Source organism: Anolis carolinensis, unplaced genomic scaffold (genome assembly GCF_035594765.1).
Source record: "Anolis carolinensis isolate JA03-04 unplaced genomic scaffold, rAnoCar3.1.pri scaffold_13, whole genome shotgun sequence".
Lineage (NCBI taxonomy): Eukaryota > Metazoa > Chordata > Lepidosauria > Squamata > Dactyloidae > Anolis > Anolis carolinensis.
The window spans coordinates 10,254,010-10,276,153 of record NW_026943824.1 but is presented as its reverse complement, the minus strand read 5'-3'; the positions used below and the strand labels follow the sequence as shown (position 1 = coordinate 10,276,153).

Below are 22,144 nucleotides of genomic sequence, written 5' to 3'. Positions count from 1 at the left end.
CATTAAGAATGGTCTTAGTGGAACCAATATCCTAAAATATTTCTGCATGATACAGGAAGCAGGAAGAGGAAGCCCAGAGAGGGACAGACAGCCCAGAGAAGCAGCCAAATGAGGTTTGGCTATGGATGGGGACGTCAAAGGAAAGAGGAAAGTGGAGTCTCTGAACAGATGGAGACTGCAAAAATGGCCTTGGGCACATGCATACAGCCAGCAACCGATGTATGACCCAGCCCTGACATAGAGAAGCTTTCCAACAGTAGCACTTCATGCTCTTCAAATGTAAAGAATTCCCCAGCAACAGAGGACACCAAAGACATAGCAGCAGATGGCGTCTATGCCAACGGAGCTCTCCAAGGTGTTGAACCTGATGTGACTCAAGTTCATACGTTGAACATAGGTTCAACAGGTTAGATATTCCTTTAAAATAAAGGGTGGTCCATAAACTGAGGGAACCTTCATTGGTTGCTTTTGAATTTCCCTGAGTCCAACCAGGGCACAAAGAAAAAAAAATGCCCCAAAACACTGACTATTAAGAAAGTATGGAAGCACCTTTTCCATATTTTGTGGCCTCAATCCTATTTTTTGGGATAAAAAGTAAATGAGACGGAACTGCTACTCTTATCATGGAATCATCCTGTTGATAAGAATTCTCCAGGGCATACAATGAATCAGGGGCCTCTATAGCATGGCAAACATGCCCTCTGACCTTTTAGAGGCATTTATGTATTTGTGGAGACAATGTGGCTTTCCAAATTCTTTTGGGAGGCTTCAGCCTTCCACAGTTGCCCATTCCTGCTTTAATGTTTTGACTGGTAGAAAATGTCATTCTGCACTGCCTAAGTCTCTATCGTTAGATAGCAAGCCTAGAGCAGAGTTAGGGACACTTTCCCACAGTCCTATGCATGCTTGATAGGCTTTACTCTTATTTCCTTCTTCCTGTCCTGTTTAGATCCACCCCATCCGTTTGTTGATTTTAGAAATGTGATCTCTCCTAGGGCTTGATGTAACTTCCTCAATTTGGCCTTGGGAATTTTTATGGCCCTAGAGAAGAAAGAGACTCACATTTATTCTTCCTGCTTTGTTTCACAGAGAGGACGCATTTTGACCCATCTTGTAGTCAAGATGTAGCTATCTAGATTCTTTGTTATTTTGATCCATCTACCTATATTAGACCAGATTAGATAAGCTATTTAGCTCCAAACCTTTTCTATCAATCAATGGATTTCTTTTTACCCCAATAAATGTTTTTAAACTTTTAAGTTGACTTTGTAATCCTTTGCCATCCTGAAGAGACAAAGGCTTTCCTACACTCACTCCGCGTAAGTTTCTCTGCTGCATTGGAAGAAATACTTCCACACACTCTGCTGTTTTTCCTGGGAATGTACCTCACAAAGAGGGTGATTTGAGCTTAACAGCTCCTAGATTCCCAACATTGACTAAAGCTCAGCATGGATTCACTGTACCCAATATCTTGGGAGCATGTGTCTGGGTTTTCACCCAATTGTCTACTGGTAATTCAGGCATCCAATGAAGATCAAGTTTCCACTATTTAGTACAAATATATCAACCCGGAGGACTTCTGCCTAAAATAAGACTGAGACAAAGAGAAGATTGCTTCCATATCTCCCATTACAGGTAACATTGATTCCACCATAAGCATTCAGCCCAGAATATCAGCAAAGATTTGCAGGAAGGCTGAGAAGATGACCAAGAGGGAGAAGCCAACACCTTCTTATAGACAAGCTCTCAAGAGCTGTATGAAAAGAAGTGGGCCCAAGCCAGGGATCTTTTACCTGTACTTACTGCAGAGAGAAAGACAGGCAACTTTTTTTCCCTCCTGCTGATCCTCCCCTTATCTTTCAAAGCAGACTGTGACCTCCTAAACTGATCCTTTTCCTTTATTATATCCCCACTCTCCTCTCCTTTCCAACGCTGATATTTAAAAGCAAGCAGACACTCCACTAAAGCACAAACTCCCTGTGATTGTGGCTGAGAGGAGTGACCCTGTTTGACACAGCTGTAGTCAAAACGACCTCGCAAGCTATTATTCAGGATGAGAAACACGGGGTACTTGATCTCTTCAAAAGCCACTTTGCATTAGGCTGCGCAGGAGAAGGGGAGGAGGGGGAATGGAAGAGCCCAAGAACCAAGAATAGAAAAGGAAGCCAACAATACCGTTCATACCCCACCTTCCTTGGACTCCATGAAAATAGCTTTCCAACACAAACTCAGAGGTTTATCGAGAAACATCAAATAACATTGTTTTCATTAATTAAAGCAAACAATGTACCAAGACATCACTTGCTAAATCTACATTAATGGTTATCTTTGCCACCCACATTTTGTTGAGTTCCCACTGGCTCCCAGGATGAATTTCCTCAGAGCACTGAGCACAAAATGCATTAACCCATCTGAAGTGTGCAGTGTGGCAATTTCCACCCTTTCTTTTTCAGAGTACTGCAACTTTTCTGAGAAAGTATGAGGAATTTCACTTTCCAATAACAACAAAGCAATGGGTTCCTTCCCAGGATCAGCTAGACAAATGAAACAGATCGGAAAACAGATCGAGCAGCAAAAATAATCACAACTCCAACAATATCGTCTGTCTTTAGTCCATAAGATACTTGACAATTATTCAAAGCCCAGCAGTAAGAAAATTAACAAAACATATAGTGAACACGTATTGGTCATATACTCTCCATTTCCTCCATGCACACTGAAGAAATGTTTCTTTATTTTCTCAGATAACAGTTGCCCAAGGAATGAAGGTAAGGCAAATCCTTGGATTCTTTAAACCAGCAAATGCTTTAGACATCACACAAGCTAGAAGTAATTTTGAAACAAGTCCATAATTTTACAGAAAGAGGCACAGTCGATGAACGGGACAGATTCATGACACAGAAAAGCAATTGGGTTTTCTCCATGCCGAAATGAGCCTTAAGGAAGAGAGAAAAATGATGGTGCGGAAAGACAGGCCATCAAGTCTCCTCCAGTGTGAAATTTTGTGACAAAGCAAGGGATTCCTTCTTCTCGGGTGAATCATTGGATTTTAGAATTGGAAGAAATGGGAAGAAACTCAGAGGGTATCTGCTCTTTCCCAAAGTAAGAGACATCCAGGAGACATTAAGAGGAGGAGGAGAGGAAGAAGATGAGGAGGAGGAAGAGGAGGAGAAAGAAGAGGAGGGGGGGGGAGGAAAAAAGACTGACTAATCTCCTCTAAATTTAAAAGCCCCCGAAGTTTTTCAAATATTTCAACTGCATTTAAAATGGGAGATGAGGGATGCATCTACCACTTTTTTCTCTCATACATACTGGTTGAGAAAGTGAGTTTACGAATGACAGCATTACTACAACAACAAACTTTATTACAGTCCATGACTGGCACAAACACCCTCTACAACAGTGGTTCTCAACCTGGGGTCTCCAGATGTTTTGGCCTACAACTCCCAGATATCCCAGCCAGTTTACCAGCTGTTAGGATTTCTGGGAACTGAAGGCCAAAAACATCTGGGGACCCACAAGTTGAGAACCACTGCTCCACAACATCCCTATTTTTGTTATGCGCCTTCAGATTGAATCCAACTTACAGCAACTTAGTCATAGAATTTTCTTGGCATAATGATCACTGATTATGAAGATGACTGATAATAATGGATAATGATACTAGTTATGATGGAATCTCAGGGACAAATAACAAACACACCAACATGATATCTGAATGGATTCACCATAAATAGGACCACAAGAGCATAAGTATATAAAAGAGGTACAATGTGCTGGAACCTGAACACTTTGCAGGAGTCCATGCCATTTTCTGAGCAAAGCTGCACAACTTTCATAGAAAAGCTACTTTGTTTTCCATCAGTGCAGGGGAAATAAATCACAAGTACCCCCAAACTAGGGAAATAAAACAGTTCCCATGCTCTTGACATCTATCTATTGCTGAATCCCTCATTTTCCTTTCACTGGACTTTATCCCTGAAATCTTTTCTGGTGAACATGTATGTAGCCCCTAAAGATAAGTTCCACAGATAAGGGTCAACGAGAGAGAAAGGACACAGATTTTGTGGGATACCTTCAGGGGACAAGGGTTTGCCTGTTGAAGGGTGTTATTATTAAATATGGTTCAAAGGGCTGTGGAGTTGCTCTGAAGAAGCCCAGGAGTGTCCCCAAAGCCCTTTGGCTGTCAACACGGCTTGCTGGTCCAAGGGGGCTTGGGGGCCACTGCCGGTGCATCATGGCCAGCATGCAACTCCCTTCCAGAAGCTTGCTGGTGAGGATTCATTTTGGTTACATGGCTCAGCATTAGAAGTGACATCACTTGTGTCACCAACACTTGTGTCACCAACAAAGCTCTGGGAGCAGCTTGCTGGTGGCAATGCAGTGGTGGTCTATTGGTCATATGGATATCAAAGTGGGTTCAACATGATCCAGATGCCTCTACTTCCAAAACTCTACAATCACTCTGGAGCTTCCAGGAAATATCATCTACCATTGACTTTAATAACTTGGTTCTGCTGCAATTCCAGCCATTCATTGTGTGAACTCCTTGCAACATCTAAGCTGTGAGTCCACTTTATTTGACCATGTAGATAAGACTGGAATAAATGTTTTAACCCCAGGTACTATCAAACTTGGTATTTTTGTTCCAAGTAACATTTAGTTTCAGCTCTGGTTTACAGACAGAGAGACAATACAGTTCCAAAGGAGGGAAAAATAAATGCCTACAGAAATATGACTCATGCAAAACTGGCAAATAAGTTAGAACATCAGAGCCCTGCCTGTTTTGCCTTGCTTTGTTGTTGTTTTTTAAGCTAGTCAGCTCAATAATTATGCAAGGCTAATCCTGAACAGGCAAAGAAAGTTCTCTCCAGCAGGAAAACTGCTTTCCGGAGTCACTATCTATGCCACAAACTACTTTCTAGTTAAAGACAAAGCAGGTTGATATTGAAGTTCCAGTTCAATTGCTTTCGATCTGCTAGTGTCCAGCATGAGAAATGGCTCCATTTAAGAAGAATTACCCTTTGTACAAATCACTTCACTATTTAAAACAAACCGCATGCATCATCATTAAGTTTACCAATCTTATGATATCGATGGTGCCATGGCTGTGCTAGGAAATGGAACTCCTTTTGAAAAGTTACACCAGTCTGGAGAATAGGTTTGCAAGACTTTTGATGCAGACCTTTTTCTTTTCTTTTCTTTTAAAAAAACATTTTCCCTTGCTCAAAATTATTTAAAACATGTTGTTGCATACCTTCAAGTTGTGTCTGCCATATGGCAACCCTAAGATGATCCCTTCAAGGGTTTTTATGGGCCTCTGACCATACGACTTTACCATAATGGGATTTTGTGATAAAGACCATAGATTCAAACCCTGGTTTCCAGAGTCTAATACTTAAACCACTATGTCACATTAGTTCTCCCATTTAAGACATGATTACTAATCAAAACTGTAAAAACCAAAAACAATATGCAGCATACACATTCACACATATTTCATTGTTGTGTACCTTCAAGTTGTATCTATGTTAGCCATACTGGATTTTCTTGGCCAAATTTGTTTGGAAAAGGTTTGCCACTGTCTTCATATTAGGCTGAGAATATGAGATTTGCAGTTGGTCACTCATGGCTGAGCAAGAATCAAATTCAGAGTCACAATCCAGTGCTCAAACCACAATTCCACACTGGCTCTCGTCACACATACTGCTCCATATAATTAGAATATAGACCAAAAAGATCTTCATCTGCCAATAGAAAGGAGGCAATTTGACTTCCCAAGGAAGGGCATTCCATAACCTGGGAGCAACCATCAAGAAGGTCCTTCTGTGTCCTCACTAAACATTCCTATGAAGACAGAGAGACCAAAAGATCTTCCCTGAAGGTATTAAAACTTGAGATGTTATGAATAGGAAGATATGGTGTTTCAGATTGTCTGGACCCAACCATGAAGAGCTTTATAAAGGTCATAACTAGCAATTTGAATTGTGTCAAGAAACAGGCTGGTAGCCAGTGAAGCTGTTTCAACAGGGGAAGACTCACATTGCAACCAACAAGTTTGGTAAACAGCTCAGTCACGTCCTTTGGGATCTCCTGAAGTTTACAAATGTTTCCAAAGGCAGCTCCATGAAGAACACATTACAGTAATCTATATACTTTAGTCCATTTCCAGTGCAAAGTGCTGGCTTTAATCTATGAGACTCTTCATCCAAGGGACATCTTTTTCTGCATACATATTCCTAAGCCTGAAGGCAAAGACGGACAGCTTTGGTAGATGAGGATACCTATGGACCTCTGTGGTGGGCCACACAGTTAATATCTGGGACTGAAAGTCATCTGGAAATGATTTCCACTTTTACTAGCTCTTGAAAATCATGTTGAAGGTGCATGGGAGTTGTTCAATGCTTTGGGGGGTTTCAATAGTGGTTTTGTGCCCTTTCCTTTAAAATAATAAATTTAGGAGAGCTTTAGGAAACTTAAAGATATGATCTAGTGGCCACAAAAAGAGTTTGGGGCTTCCTAACATAACCTATAGGGGCCCTGATGGCACAGTGTGTTAAAGTGCTGAGCTGCTGAACAAGCGGACCGAAAGGTGCCAGGTTCAAATCCCGGGAGCGGAATGAGCGCCCGCTGTTAGCCCCAGCTCCTGCCAACCTAGCAGTTCGAAAACATGCCAATGTGAGTAGATCAATAAGTACCGCTCCGGCGGGAAGGTAACGGCACTTCATGCAGTCATGCCAGCCACATGACCTTGGAAGTGTCTATGGACAACGCCAGCTCTTCGGCTTAGAAATGGAGATGAGCATGACTGGACTTAACATCAGGGGAAACCTTTACCTTTTAACATAACCTATGAGGGAACCAGGATGCTGTATGGTTTGAGTGCTGGACTACAACTCTTGAAGACAAGGGTTCAGTTACCCACTCAGCCATGGAAACCCACTTGGTGACCTTGATCAAACCATAGTCTCTCAAAGACGGCAGTGATACAACTCCTCTTAACAAATTTGAGAAAAAGAACACCATGATAGGTTGACTAGAGAGTCACCAAAAGTAGGAAACAACTTGAAGTCACATTTCACACAAAGACAGAACATCAAGTATGTGTATCACTCATTGGGCCCTCTTAATCTGTGGAGAATGACAACATGTGTTTGTTCTTGGTGTTGTTGTGACAGTGTTTGTTGTGGTGGCAACATCGGTATAACCCTTGTCTCCCCAATTTTGGAATGACTTCCTTTGAATAATTATTTTTTCATTGTCACGTTGTCTACTCTTCTCAATGAGGCATTTTAAGATGTTGATATTTTTCATAATTCAAGATCTGGTGCATTCATTCTTGTGGAAGAGGAAAACTTGGGGGAGTTCTTTTTCATATGATGGTTGAATCTCTTTTATCATGCTGTCATTATACCTATGCAGCTGTTGCCCCCTCCCCCCACCCACAATACTGTGTTGTATTTTGTTGATTTATTGGGTTTCTGCAGCATGTTGCTTGTTCATAACTGAATAACAAAGTGCTGAGAATAACTCATTTTATGACGTGTTTAAAAATTGTACTAAAAAAAACCTAAATGGATGCAACAGTTGCTTTTGTTAACTCTTTCTGATGGCTCATTGACTGGATGGAATGAAATCAGGCAACTTTTTGAGCCCTTGTAAAGTAGGGGAAGCTTTCCTGACTGTTGGGCTGAATCCCTATCGCAAGGAGTTAACGCTATGCTGCAAAACAAGGCAAGCGGAAAAAACACAGTATCACATTCAAGTGCCATTGATCTTTTAAGCCCCCTCAATGTGATTCAGTTTTGCTGGTTGGCTTTCCAAAGTCAAATCTATTTAGGATGTCAAAATTATATCAAAGGAAAGCAATTTCCCTACTTAGAGATGCCAAAATGGCACCTCCAAAAAATAAGAGATATAGTTGGCTAAAATGGTGTGTCTTTTAAAAAGGAATACCAGGATCTCTGAAAGCAAAGGATCTTCTAATCTTATGCTGCATAAATATGAGGTTTCTAGTAAGCTATATCTGAATCCCAAACTTCAACAATGGGCTTTGCAAATCCTACCCTTGTTCTCCATAATGCTCTTTTCTACAGTTATTTACATTGGACAGGGACTATTCCCATATATAAAATCCTAAAACTGACGTCCAAGCCTAAAACCTCTGACCCAATACAGAGTTAAACCCCTATGAAGACCGTCAAATATTCATAGGATTCAGTTACAAATTTACTACCATGCTTGAGGATATTTAGTACTACACTTGATAAATTTCCATGCTACACTTGATAAAACCGCCCCATGAACAGACTCTTTTGATGGATGTCAACATTTGTCTTTGACCTTACTTCCCTTTCTCACCTTTTTTAAAATGTTTGATCTATAATACAAGCAAAATCTTAAGTTCAGGTTTCAAAATTTAACAATTTCTTCTTCCAAGTTTTCGAAGATATCAATATATCAAAAATAAAACAAGGACACTATTAAGGGATGTAAAGAATTGCTCAACAGTACTTGCAAAACACAATTTACCATTAGGGTGGAACCCCCCCCCCTTTTTTTTTTTTTTTTACCTTTTAAAGGCATTTCAGCTAAGGCACAGAGAGCCTATAAACTGAATGGGTTAATCAAGTAATAAATTACTGTTGTACAGGAGAGTAAGCAAACATCTTTTCAATTCAGGTGTCTAAGAATTCTCCTATTTTTTCATGAAAGAAGAAAATATTTGGGGAGAAAATGTTTTCTACTCTGACTCACACACTTGCCTAAATCAACTTCTTAGAAGGTGCATACTGCATAGTTGACATAAAATAGTGCATGTTGTATTTATTTTAACAAGTTTTGCTGTTGTGGTGGAATGCCACCCCTAAGTTGTGCAGAATGGGCGTGGCTTATGAAATTATTGATTGGAGGGAGTGGAAGAGTGATTCTGAATTTTGTAAGTGTTAGTCAAGGCAGATCACTAGCAAACAGGCTTGAGAGAAAAAGACCAAGGTCGATATTTCAGCAAAAGAATGTGAGTGACATCTAGTTAGGGCTCTGCAAGGCTCTGCACTAAAGTATATGGGGAGGTGGGGGTGATACGGGTTTTTTTCTCTCTTCCTACCCAGGAGTCTAATTGGGAAATATGTATTACCAAAAGGCAAGAGTATCTCTTATACATTTATTTTTTCTCCCCACCCCAGTAGTCTTTGGCTGGAGGAAAAGAAGGAAAAGAAGAAAGAAGACAAAGAGGGGAAGGAGAAAGAAGAAGTAGAGGAGGAGGAGGGAAGAAGAGGAAAAGGACGGAGGAAGAAGACAAGGAGGTGGAAGAGAAAGAAGAGGAGGAGAAGGAGGGAAAGAAGAAGAAAGAAGAGGAGGAGGAAAGGAAGGAGGAGGAGAATAGGAAAAGAATGAGGAGAGCAAGAAACCCAAGTATCAAATGTGATAGGTATATAATTTGAAATAATAATAATTACTCAATAAATGCAAAGACAATGTGAGTCAAATATGTTTAGTAATATTTAGTAATATGTAGGAGCCACAATAGCTCAACGGGTTAAACTGTTGAACGGTTGAATCTGCTAACCTAAAAGTTGGCAGTTTGAGGCTGTGGGTCAGGGTGAGCTCTCACTGTTAGCCCTAGCTCCTGCCAACCTAGCAGTTCGAAAACATGCAAATGTGAGTAGATTAATAGGTACTGCTTCGGCAGGAAATTAATAAAGGTGCCCATGTAGCCATGCCGGCAACACAACCAATAGGTTGCTCAGCTTGGAAATGGAACAAGAGCACCTCCCCATGGCCAGAGTTGAGCACTGCCTCCAGAAAGCTGTGTATTTGTATGTCATTGTTATTCCACTGTATTAAAGGCAATGAATGTTTGCCTATCTGTGTATATTGTAATCTGCTCTGAGTCCCTTTGGGGAGATAGAGTGGAATATAAATGAAGTGTTGTTCTTCTTGTTGTTGTTGTTGTTGTTGTTGTTGTTGTTATTATTATTTTAGTCCTTGGATTTTTTTAAAGTGACTGAACACACTTTGAGTTTCCTTACCTATATAGCCTGAACTTCATCATAGGTGCTCACTGCCATATTTTGAAACATGTCTTCTGTATGTGTGTGTGTATAATTGTGTAAGAAGGAAGGGGAAAAGGTGAGAATAATGAATGGTTATGGCACCCCGTTCCACATCTGGGAGGGAACCCTGTGAGCAATTTGGGTGGGGGGATCTTCAGGAGACAATACTTTTGGACAGGCATGATAGTGGCTCCTCATCTCTTGCCTACAGCAGGATGGGAACCCCTGGACCGGCCACTTCCAAACCATCATCCGGCTGCATGGATTTCCTTACATCAGGAATGCATCTTGGATTGCACAGGGGCTCATGCAGTTCAGCACAGAGGGAAGAGATTCTTCCCCTCACCCCCTTTCTTCACCGCCCGACCTCTTATTTATGTAATCCTTTAGCGGCTGCTTGTGGGGCACGCTTGAGCTCTCAACTTTGGTCACAGTTGACTTTTCACAAGCTGGTGTGTTAAATGGTACCTTTTAAAAAGTTCACTAAACAATAGAAGGAAACACTCCCCCTTCCTTCGCTCCCTTCCTTTCTTCCTCCCTTCCCCCTCCTTCTTTTCCATCTTCTTCCTTCGCTGCCCTTCTTTCATCTCTTGTTCCTCTAATACATCCATGCAGAGAGACATACATCTTTAAAAATATACCCCATAAGCCATTTGTATTAAAAGACACACACAGAAGGTAAATCAGCAAGAATACGATCTTGAATTAAGACTTTCCGCCTTAAACTAGATCCAATAGGCTTAAGGCTAATTTTAATTGTGAGCACATGACACCCTCCCACATACATCCATGTGCTAACCCACAAACATGAACCTTTTTAATATACAATTTTGTTTCTTGATACCGGAATCAATTCCCAGCCCAGGGTCCTAGATGCATGTGAAGAAATCCACCAGAGCAGCTTCAATTTGTTTGCAAACACAAGGTTTTCCTGTAATTGCCCACCTTTTAAAAGACACATTAGGGCATGCCATCTGTCTGGTTTTATTTTGAGCAAGATGAGGCATCCTTAGAAATTAAAAATATTTTTTTAAATTTTGCATTTGGATTTTTTAAAAATTAAACATCAATTAAAAGAGACAATCAAGGAAGCATTGCTCGGTGCAATTCTCTGTATGACATCTAAACTAGCATAGTCGCTGAGTGTTAATAGATAAACACCACTGTACCGTACGCTTCAGCTGAGCCATAGTAAACACATAAAGGGGGAGGAGGGGGGGAGATGGCATTCTCAACAGAATAAATGCAATTAATCACATTTGCATGACAATATGTTTTAATCTTGCTTTTAAAATCCACCGCACATCCTCTTTCTCATGCCAGGCTTAGCTTATTACTCACAAAACTATACATGACAATACAAATTCTGAGCAGAAACCAGGGTGCCTCGAGATGCCGACACTTTGAGGATTACCACATTTACCAGAGAGAAAACCTTCACTGATTGCTATGGGATTTACCTCTGAGTAAGTAGACTTGAATGCTGAGTGAGACTTGAATGCAAGATGCAAGTCTCTCTCTATTTTGTGTGTGTGGTTTCATGAGAAAAGGAGCAATGGACCTGAAAAAATGCCTAAGCAAAAAAAAAAAAAAAGTGAGGGAAAATATGAGCAAGATGCTTAAAATAACTTAAGGTGGAGATGCTAACATCCTATCTGCCCCAGACAGCAATCCCCCCAACACAATGTCCATTTGCAAATGCCCAGATGTGGGTCATCAAATTACAATCACTCATAAGCGAAACTAATCAAGTTCTATAGTGTGACTAAAAATAACAAACTATGCTTCTTCCTGATTTTATTTGTCCTCCATCTGCATCTTATTTCAACAAAGACCTCACGTGCCATAATTTGCATGAAGGGGTTTAAACTTTGGAACATCATTTAATATTCGAGAGAAAGGTAAGTATTTTCATTTCCCCGAAAGGAGACACACATACACACATTATGTTTAGATCTGATGTCACGGAAAACCTGCATCCCTTAACAAAGCAATGTCTTTAGGAATTCAATGTAGCAATTGTTCACAGAAAAGCCAGGCGGAGGTAGGAGGGAGGATGAAAGAGAGACAGATATGCCATAAAACTTCCCAAATTTTGGTATCACAAGATAGTACCAGAAAAGCACTTTTTGGTAGAAATGAAAAATTCAGGTTATTCAAACGCTGCCGTACAAAGGAGAACACAAAACGTACGCGCATGAGATTGATAGAGAGAGAAAGAGAGAGAGAGACAATTACACATTCCATTCAGGCAGAAAGCTCTTTCCACTCCATGAGGTACAGACAATACAGTGACAAGTAGCGGGAATGACCAAACCGAGAGAGACAGAGAAGAGAAAGAGAGCGAGGAAGACAGGAGGAAGAGAGGCGAAGGAAAAGTTGCGCCGACTTACCTGCTGTAAGTACATAAAAGTCAAGGCACAGGACAGCTGAGGACACATGCTGACATTCGGAAGTGCCACGCAGGTTGTCCCCGTGATCGGTTGTTGCATGTTGCTGCTCTGAACTCGACGTAGGACAACTGACGGGACTTGCATGTGAACACGTTGGTCCTGACTCACCCCGGCAAGATGGGTTATTTGTTTCTCTCTCTCTCAATCCCTTGCTCTCTCTCTGTTTCCCACCCCCCCACCAACACCAACACCACACTGCCACCAACCCTCTCTTGCTGCCGCCTCTGAGGTGTTCTCTTTAAGCACATAGACCCAAAAGAAGAGAGAAATGTCTCCAGGGTCCCCCACACGCTCACGGGTTTGCCTGGGGCTCCGCTCAGTGCTCTCTACCCCAAACCTGGATGCTCAAAGCCCTACATGCTTTGGTCAGGACAAGGCCTTGGGGACATTGCGGTGCATTTGGGTATTGGTGGTGGTGGGGCCTCTTTCTGCCGATGGCTTAACCCCACCCGCAAACAAACAAGTCAACAAAAGAGGGGGAGAGGGACAGAAGAAGGACTGTGAAAGGAGGAGGGGATGGATTTAATAAGCGAGAAAGAAAAAGCCGCCTCCAGCTCCTGCTACACCGAGCAACTGAAAACTCCCCTTTGGTGACATTCGGCGTGCGAAGGGTTTTCTCCACATTGAAAGCTGCTCTCTGGTACAGAGGCTGAGAAAAAGGCAGAGCGAGAGAGGGATTCTCATAGGGAGACTCCTTCTGGCACGACGGATGCTATACGGCGCTGCTCATTTGTCAAATGGGTTCTAGCCCGGGCAGGGTCTCCTCTTTACCATTCACCAAAATTCAAATTAAAACAATCCCCAGGGAGGATGAAAAAGGAGAAGGAGAGAGGGAGAGAAAGAGGAGCATCGCATACAGCCATAAGGGTTTGGGCAATTAATGTTGCTGTCCAGCTGGGACCCAAAGCCTGTTATGATTCACCACCGATGATACCCCTCTTCTCGAGTCATCCTCCCTCCCCAAGAGACCCACACCTGACAAACAGAAAGGGAACCCTTTTCTCCAGAAGAGCCAAGATGGAAAGGTGTCTGTGGAGACACAAGGCAGAGATGGAGAGTACACAGAAAGTTAAACACTCCCAATATCTATCTAGCCACCTATCTTTGATCACTAGCTAATATCTATCAGGCTGGTTTGCCTCCAGATATGCACCCAGATGGACTTTGCATGCCTGATTTGTGCAAGAAGCTTGAACTCCGATTTATCCCGAGCTGTTTTTGCATCAGGAATGCAACCCGGTGTCTCCACGCAGGAGCAGGAAAAAAGAATGGCTGCATACTCATTGCAATAATAACACCATTATTATTATTACTATTACCATTATGAAGCTCTCTTAGGAACTGTACATAAAGAGAAAACGATTCAATTTTTATAAGCAAGGGTAGATGGAAATGGAAAAGAAAAAACAAAGAGCATAATATAGAGACTCAAATTTCAGAGCTTTGAAATCTCTCTCTCTCTCTCTCTCTCTCTCTCTCTCTATATATATATATATATATATATATATATACACACACACACACACACACACATACAGAAATTGCAATTTCCAGTTCCTTGCACTTTGTACCACAACCTTCATTTTCACAGAAACAGTTTTTAAAATACAAGACAAGAAGAAGAAGAATAAATTGCTTTAGGCAATTAGATTAAGAATATGTGGATGGTCATAGTGTGGCAGAGTCTTTTTTTCCTTTTCCTTCTCTACCCTCTTCTACCTCTGTCACACAAACACACCTCATAACACACACATACACATATGGCCAGATAATATGCATGTATCAGCATATCATTTTGCAGCAATAAAATGTGTCAGAAGGATAGCCCATTACAAGAGGCGACTGTGTCAGGTTACATGAGCAAACAGCCCTTGAAGTCCCTGGGAGGGAATCGCATGTTTACTTTTTTACTTAAGAGAGAGCCACGTGCCTCCCCAGAATTAGTATGCAGCCATTGCATGCTGACGGCTTCCCCCCCTTTTTTGTATTTTATTTTATGGAGTAATAATTATTCATTAGTCAATCTAGCTAGTCCTCATGCAATAAAATAGGATGTGATCTGCAAATTAAACAATTTCTGCTCCAAACTTGTCCTTGAGGTCAAATTCCCACTCGTCCCCCCCACCCACCCAAACTTCCCCATATCTCCATCCTACGACGATGCAGCAAAAAGATACCAGTGTTCTTCCAAATGGATTTTGACAATTTTCCTGCATTATTAATTCTTTCATAAGGCAGCGTAACCCTCAAGAATTGACTTCAGGATTCCCCTTGCATGTTTAAAGTTGTCTTTTAAGGAGGGGAAAAAAGAGAGAGAGAGACAAAAAACTTTTGAAATATTCACCGGGGATGGAACTTTAAAGAAAGTAAGATGCCAAAGAAGAGGAGCTTTTAAAAATTGTATATCAAGTGGCAGAACGTTTGGAAAAAGGCTCAAGAATAATAAATGTACACAGATATTTAATCGGTGCCATTCGTTGCACTCTGTGTTCTCTGTGTATTATAAACTAATGTGATAACACAACCCTTTTTAAATAGGGATCCCTTTCCCTGCCGCACAAAGCCCCCATTTAACTAGTCACTAGAGGATGCTTTGATATTCAGACAAACAGTACTCAACTTGAAAAGTCATTAGCTGTTGCAACCTGAGTGTTGCAAACATGCCAACATTGGGGATCTCTAGCAATCTTGCTGCAGGAACCCCACCCACATGGCCTTTGGGGAGCCCAAGATCCCCTCCCCATTGAAAGAAAGCTCTCTTAGCAAACCTGCCCTACCTCCGTTCCCCTTGTTATGAAATGTCTAAATAAAATCATATGTATATATCTGTCTATCTATATAAATAAATAAACCAGAGACTTACAAAAGAGGATTTTCTTTCACGCGCTGTGGACGTCCATGCCTTTGCAGCATATATCGTAAGCCGGAGCAACTCAGATATCACTGCTACACTGAACAGCACAAATTAATTTATAATGCAAAAAAGAAAAGGGGGGAAAAAGGAGAGGAGTGGGGGAATTAAAAGCCGAGATATAGGAGTAGGCACACACAAAAGAAAAGGGACCCAAAGCCTAACACGAAATGAAGTCCCTTATTGCCACTTTCCCCCCACTTTCCTTCCTCCTCTTTGCATTCTCTCTCTTTGCCTTAAGCAGTCTCTTGTTCTGACAGAAGTATCCCTGGCTACTCCTTCTCTTTTCTAGCACAGTAAACATGTTATCCAGCAAATGCCCTAAGCTGATAGATTTCCTCTTTTTTTCTTTCTTTCCTTCCTTCTCTCTCTTTTAAAATATCCCCCTTTTCTGCCCATTCACAGAGGTGGCCTGATAAATAAAACATGGTACTTTAATAAGACCCTATCAGAATGTTTAATGAAAAGCAAATAAATTGCATTAGAGGCTAATAAATCTATTTGCTTGGTGTATTATGATTTATCTTATTACTTTTTAAAGTTCTTTGCAGCTAAACAATTTAGAACTGCCCATGGCCATCAGATTCCAAAACCAAAGAATAACCTATTTTAAAAATGGCAAACAGGGCCAGTTATTCTTTCCTCAAAATTGTAGATATTTCCTTTAGGGATTTATTTATTTTGTGTCAAAAGCATTGCACGACAAATACATTTCAAAATGATGGGGGGAAAAAGGAAATCACAAGCAACTAAATAGTTTTGGACCAAAAGCGGGCAACAGCAACCGCATTGTCCGTAGCTTTAAACAACTCCTCCTCCGTACATGAGGCAGGGCATTGTGGGCAAGCATACATATGCGGAGTTGTTTGTTCTGCTCCACAGTCACACAAGGTGGAGGATTCCTCCAGGTAGTGCCACCCTGCCAGATTGTCTTTTGATCTGCCCACTCCGCTTCTGAGTCTGTTCAGGGACTTCCAGGTTGCCCATTCTTGGTTTGCCCCTGGAGGAAGACCCTCATGGGGGGCCATCCAGTTAGGGATGATAAGTAAGGCTTTCACACAGATTTCAAGAATTAGTCCTCGTTCTGTCCACTGGTGAGATTCAGGTTCCACTTTCCCTTTGTCAAGTGAGATTTGTGGAGAATTATGCTGCTGCTATCGAAAAGCAGATCCTGATGTCAATTCTACACCACATAATGTCATCTATACTGCCCTGTTCAAAAAAATGTTGCCAACAAACACGCAAGAAAAACTATGGGGTTCTGGTTCTTCCCCTAGATCAGTGGTTCTCAAACTTTGGTCCTTCCGTTTTTATGGAATTCAACTCCTTGAAGCCCCAACCAATTGGCCAATAGTGAAGAATTCTGAGAGCTGAAGTCCAAAACATTGGAAAGACCAACGTTTGGGAAACACTGTAATACCAAAGTAATACCAAGGATTTTCCTTATGGCTATGAACACACTTGAGAAGAATGCTCACTTCCTAAATCTGAGCAGTTAAACTGCTCTCTGTATTTGCTAAAAGTTATTTCTTGTAAAATAGAAAATAAGGTTGACCAGCTGAATTCGGCCATGAGGAATGGATCATGGGGAATAGTGTGGACTTCATAACCTTCCCTACTCCTGGCATTGTCCAGAATCCTCTGGAATTGAGCAAAACCATCAACCCCACTCAGTGGGTGTCACAGCCAGAGGCAACCTGAATCAAAAAGTTTGCCAGCTGCCGTCCTTCCCATGTACTTCCTACATCATTAATTGAACATGATCAGCTTATCAAAAAGACTTCTTTTTTAGTATTTTTAAAACTGAACAATACAGCAGGGGAAGAACCGTCAGATCACAATTTCGTCTGTCGTCCTACAGATTAGGAAATTATACCAAAGGACATAAAATATTTAGCATTGGGAATGCTAAAGATAATTTAATTGTATTCCAAAATATTCTAATGGATGGATAACAGACACAACGAATGAAAGAGAGAGCGGATACATCATGAAGTGGAAGGGCTTTATCATCAATATCTGTAGGTGATCACTTGTGGTTGAGTATGGTCGTCTTCCAAGGGTAGAGACTTGGCAGTGGGTCTGTTGTGGAGACCTATTCTAGATCCATATAGCCTTTCGCAGTGAGGACATAGATTTCCAGATGGAAGGTGATCCCGACAAGGGTTTGCCTGACGTGCCTATGCAGTTGCATAGTTTTGCAAGACCTCCCTTTGCTTTGCAATAATGGGACCACAGCAGAAGACAATGCCACACAAGAAGGTGTGGCAGAACAACAATATTGAATTTATTGAGATGCTTTCCCCATCCACCAAAAGAGATGATCTAATCATTATTCAAGCACAATACAAATACAGGACAGCTACAATGTTGTGTACTAAGTCCCAACAACAAGTACTTGTATCCTGGCATAATTGTGCTTTAGCAGCCTTGTGCAATAAAGTCCTAAATCTATCATCATGGAGTTATATGGTGATTGCACTATGTCACCTTTCTGTAGAATATTGACAATCACAACTGACTTCGTATCTTCAATTGGGATTACTTTTTGTCTCACTATGAAACAGAGAGCATGAAATCGCTATTTCTGCAATCGGAATGAATTAAGCACATCACTGAAGAGCGTGAAGCTGCATCTGCCATGAAGATCCTTGAGGAAGTTCACTTGCCCAACTGCAGACAGAATATATCCATTGTACTCTACAATGTGCAATGAATGAGTCTTGAAGCAAATCGAGTTAGAACTCAAAATGACCAAAATGAGGCCGTTGTCTCTCTGAGCTGTTGAAGAAGTCTTTTTTTTAGTCTCCTCTTTCAATACTCCAAGCAAAAATGGATGACTCTGAGCTCAATAGTTCAATCAGGAATGAATGACTTTTTTTCTGTCCGTATATATCGAAGTCAATGGTAAACAGTGGAACAGATACTTCTGCTTACAGTTCAATTATTGGAAAATGGAAAGAAGGAAAAGTACTTAAGAGAGTGTTAGAATCCAACGTAACATTTCTGTTGGGGTGCAAGAAAGCTTTCTTCTCTTTCATTTCTCTCTGATGGTTGGACAAATCTTACTCTTAAGCCAATGTTTGGCTGGAAATATCTGAGTAGAAAATTTAAATGGTACCAATGATGTCCTTAAATATAATGATTGTCGTCTCAACAGGGCTATTCTCGGAAAGGAGAGAAATACAGGACTCCTCAAGGAAAACTGCGTAGAATTTCAATTCTGAGATGAAGAAATAAAGATTTAAGAAAGAGGAAGGACGGAAAAAAAGAAAGTAACACTGTGGCTACACTTTTTGAAGAGAATTTATGCATATAAAAGTTATCCTGGGGGCATTTTTGTCCAAAGTGGAACAGTTCCATTCAGTTTGATGGATTCATGCTGTATGCACATTGCCTTTGACGTGGTGTTGTGTAACCACCATTTAATGATGATCATAAAGTTATGTCCCATGTCCTTAGCATAAGATCTTGGCCAATATTCTTCCATACTCACATATATGTAAAGCCCCCTCCCAAGAAATGTTACTAGTCCTTGCAAATCCTTTTCATCCTCTCTACTATGTTCCCAGAAGACTTCAGCTCCAAATATGCTCTAAAGTCTGCTTTAGGCAACAGAAATCCAGTGACTACTAGATATGCGCTCCTGCCAAGAAATGTTGCTGCATTAAAGGAAAATACATTTTATGTCAAGTGGGTGCATCAGAAGATGAACCTCCAAATTTCACCTGGGCAGCATTTCAGGAGCAGCATTAGCACTACTAACTGAATCTCTGAATTGCTGAAAGTCTGGCACAATATTTATGTATTACTTGGCTTCCATTTTCCCTCATAGTATGTCCTTTGAAATGGTATGTTGTGGAATGGTGGGGAAAAAGCAGCTATTAGTTGATCGGTGCTGCAAGGAGTATTAGGATTTTATCATATTAGGCAAACCAGCATCACAGCAGGACCACCACTTTTGGTGATAGCCCGTATAAAATGACACTATGTGTGCGTCCTGCTACAATTGTTCCTAACCCCACATTATTTCCCTCTCCCCTGTCCTCTCAATATTCCCAAGCTGTCTGTTTTAAACTTATCTTTGCCTTTTTCCCCTAATGTTGAAATTGCGCAATTGCACAAAAATAAAAGAACCACAGTAGTGCAGGGTTTATGAGGGTGCCTGGAAGCTTGATCAAAGGAGCACAGAGTGGCAAATGCTGTAAATTGTGCTATTGACAATCTGGTGTGCATCCATTATCTGCAATAACGGGATTGTCGCAGAATTCCAGGTTGGTGTGATAAAGTCCTTAGATTGGATTTGCGTGGAGTCTATCCCTTCTCAAGGGATCCTAGGACAGCTAATCATGTTCAAAGATTGCACACATTGAAAACCACAATTCTAGACCCCTCTGTGTTAGGCTGCAGAAACATAGCAAGGCAAATACCTTCTTTCAAGAAATCAAATAGGCTTTTAGAACTGAAGGCTTTTAAGGAAAGTGCTTGTATGAGGGTGCAATATTGTTTAAAACTGCACAGATTTTCTAACTACCGTTTACCCTTTAATACTGTGAAAAGTTTAACTTAATATTAATGTTGGTTTCATGTGTATTTAAACTTGTATTGTGTTCACTTGGGTTTGAGTTAGGGAAAAGATACATAGAATACAGATGATGATGATGATGATGATGATGATGATGATGATGATGATGATGATGATGATGATAATGATGATTCTGGAATGACAATCTCCTGGAACCTGCCCACCCACAAATGCACCATGATGAAGGATGGAATCATTTGATCACGAAAACCCACAAACTCTTGAGAAACAATACTTTTCTTCTGACCACTAATATAGTATGAAATACTATAGTAAGACCTCCTATAGACTTGATATCCATGCTTTCAATTACCCATGATCCAAATATATTCCCCTTTGGAGGAGTTCGTGAACCTCTCTAGATCCTCAAGTGATATTCTATAGTTTGGCCCAAGTATAGTCAAAATATAGGGTTCACTATTATGTAGGGCTTCCCATATCCTCAAGGGTCTTGAGGATATGGGGAAAACACATGCAATAATTTCCCAAACAAAATCACGAATGGACAATATGGCCGTCAATCTCGTGGACCTTCTTGACTCCGCCACTGAAATGGCTCATAGGTATAGAGGTAAGATATTCAGATATCAAGACTGGAAAAATGGAGATGAAAAAGAATTGTACTGACTGGACTCTCTCATTCAAAAGCATGATAAGTGCTGTATCCATGAGGGGTGTCCTGATTCCCAAGACTGGTGGTTCTCAATCTGGGGTCCACAGATGTTTTTGGCCTTCAATTCCCAGAAATCCTACCAGCTAGTAAACTGTCTGGGATTTATGGGAGTTGTACCTGGGGTACAACTGGGGACCCCAGGTTGAGAACCACTAGTCTTCGGAATCAGGACATATCTCTCATGGATACAGCAGTTTATTTATTTATTTATTATTTAAACTTATATGCCGCCACTCCCCTAGGACTCGGGGCGGCTTACAAGAAAGGCTATCATGCTTTCAGTTATCATGCTTTTGAATGAGAGAGTAAAAAAAAATCTTTTTCATCCCCATTTTTCCAGTCTTGATATCTAAATACCTTACCTCTATACCTATGAGCCATTGAGGTGGAAGAGTATAAAGTTGTATTAACACCTCAAACAAAGCAACATTTAAAGCCACAGGGTTGTTGTATGTCTTTCGGGCTGTGTGGCCATGTTCCAGAAGCATTCTCTCCTGACGTTTCGCCCACATCTATGGCAGGCATCCTCAGAGGTTGTGAGGTATGGAGAAAACTAAGCAAAGGGGTTAATATATATCTGTGGAAAGTCTAGGGTGAGAGAGGTCAGTGTGAATGTTGTGTAGTTAATCACTTTAATTAGCATTGAAAAGCTTATCTGCTGTCTTCTTCCTGCCTCTGGGGCATCCTTTGTTTAGAGTCGTTAACTGCCCTTGGTTGATTCATGTCTGGAAATCCTCTGTTTTCAGAGTATTGCTTTTTATTTACTGTTCTGATTTTTGAGTTTTTTAATACTGGTAGCCAGATTTTGTTCATTTTCATGGTTTCTTCCTTTCTGTTGAAGTTGTCCACATGCTTGTGGATTTCAATGGCTTCTCTGTGTAGTCTGACATGATAGTTGTTAGAATGGTCCAGCATATTTGTGTTCTCAAATAGTATTCTGTGTCCAGGCTGGTTCATCAAATGCTCTGCTATGGCTGATTTCTCTGGTTGAATTAGTCTGCAGTGCCTTTCATGTTCTTTGACTCTTGTTTGGGCGCTGCGTTTGGTGGTCCCTATGTAGACTTGTCCACAGCTGCATGGTATCCGGTAGACTCCTGCAGAGGAGAGAGGATCCCTCTTGTCCTTCGCTGACCGTAGCATTTGTTGGATTTTCTTCGTGGGTCTGTAGATAGTTTGTAGGTTGTGCTTCTTCATCAGCTTCCCTATGCGGTCAGTAGTTCCCTTGATGTATGGTAAGAACACCTTTCCTCTGGGTGGATCTTTGTCTTGACTCTCATGGCTTGTTCTTGGCCTTGCAGCTCTTCTGATGTCTGTGGTGGAGTCTCCATTGGCCTGTAGAGCCCAGTTTAGGTGGTTGAGTTCACCTTGGAGGAGGTGAGGTTCGCCACCTTAGATGTTCTTCCACCAAATGCAGCCTCAGAAAATCAGGAATTCTAAGAGCTGCTAAACTAATTCAGAGAGCATTTC

At 41.1% G+C, this 22,144-nt stretch overlaps 1 protein-coding gene across 15 annotated transcripts in view; it reads right to left on the bottom strand.

Moving 5' to 3' along the window:
- The window catches only part of rbfox1 (RNA binding fox-1 homolog 1), a 1,150,117-nt gene that overhangs the window by 305,074 nt on the left and 822,899 nt on the right, over positions 1 to 22,144 (bottom strand). Inside the window, exon 1 of one of the 15 annotated variants that reach the window (XM_062964643.1) lies at positions 12,449 to 13,807. The exons of 13 other annotated variants lie outside the window; for them this stretch is intronic. In XM_062964643.1, coding sequence (XP_062820713.1) covers positions 12,449 to 12,592 — 144 coding nt within the window. In that variant the 5' untranslated portion in view covers positions 12,593 to 13,807. Of the gene's footprint in view, positions 1 to 12,448; positions 13,808 to 22,144 lie in introns of those variants that run through there. One more of the 15 variants, XM_062964642.1, reaches the window with a different exon arrangement.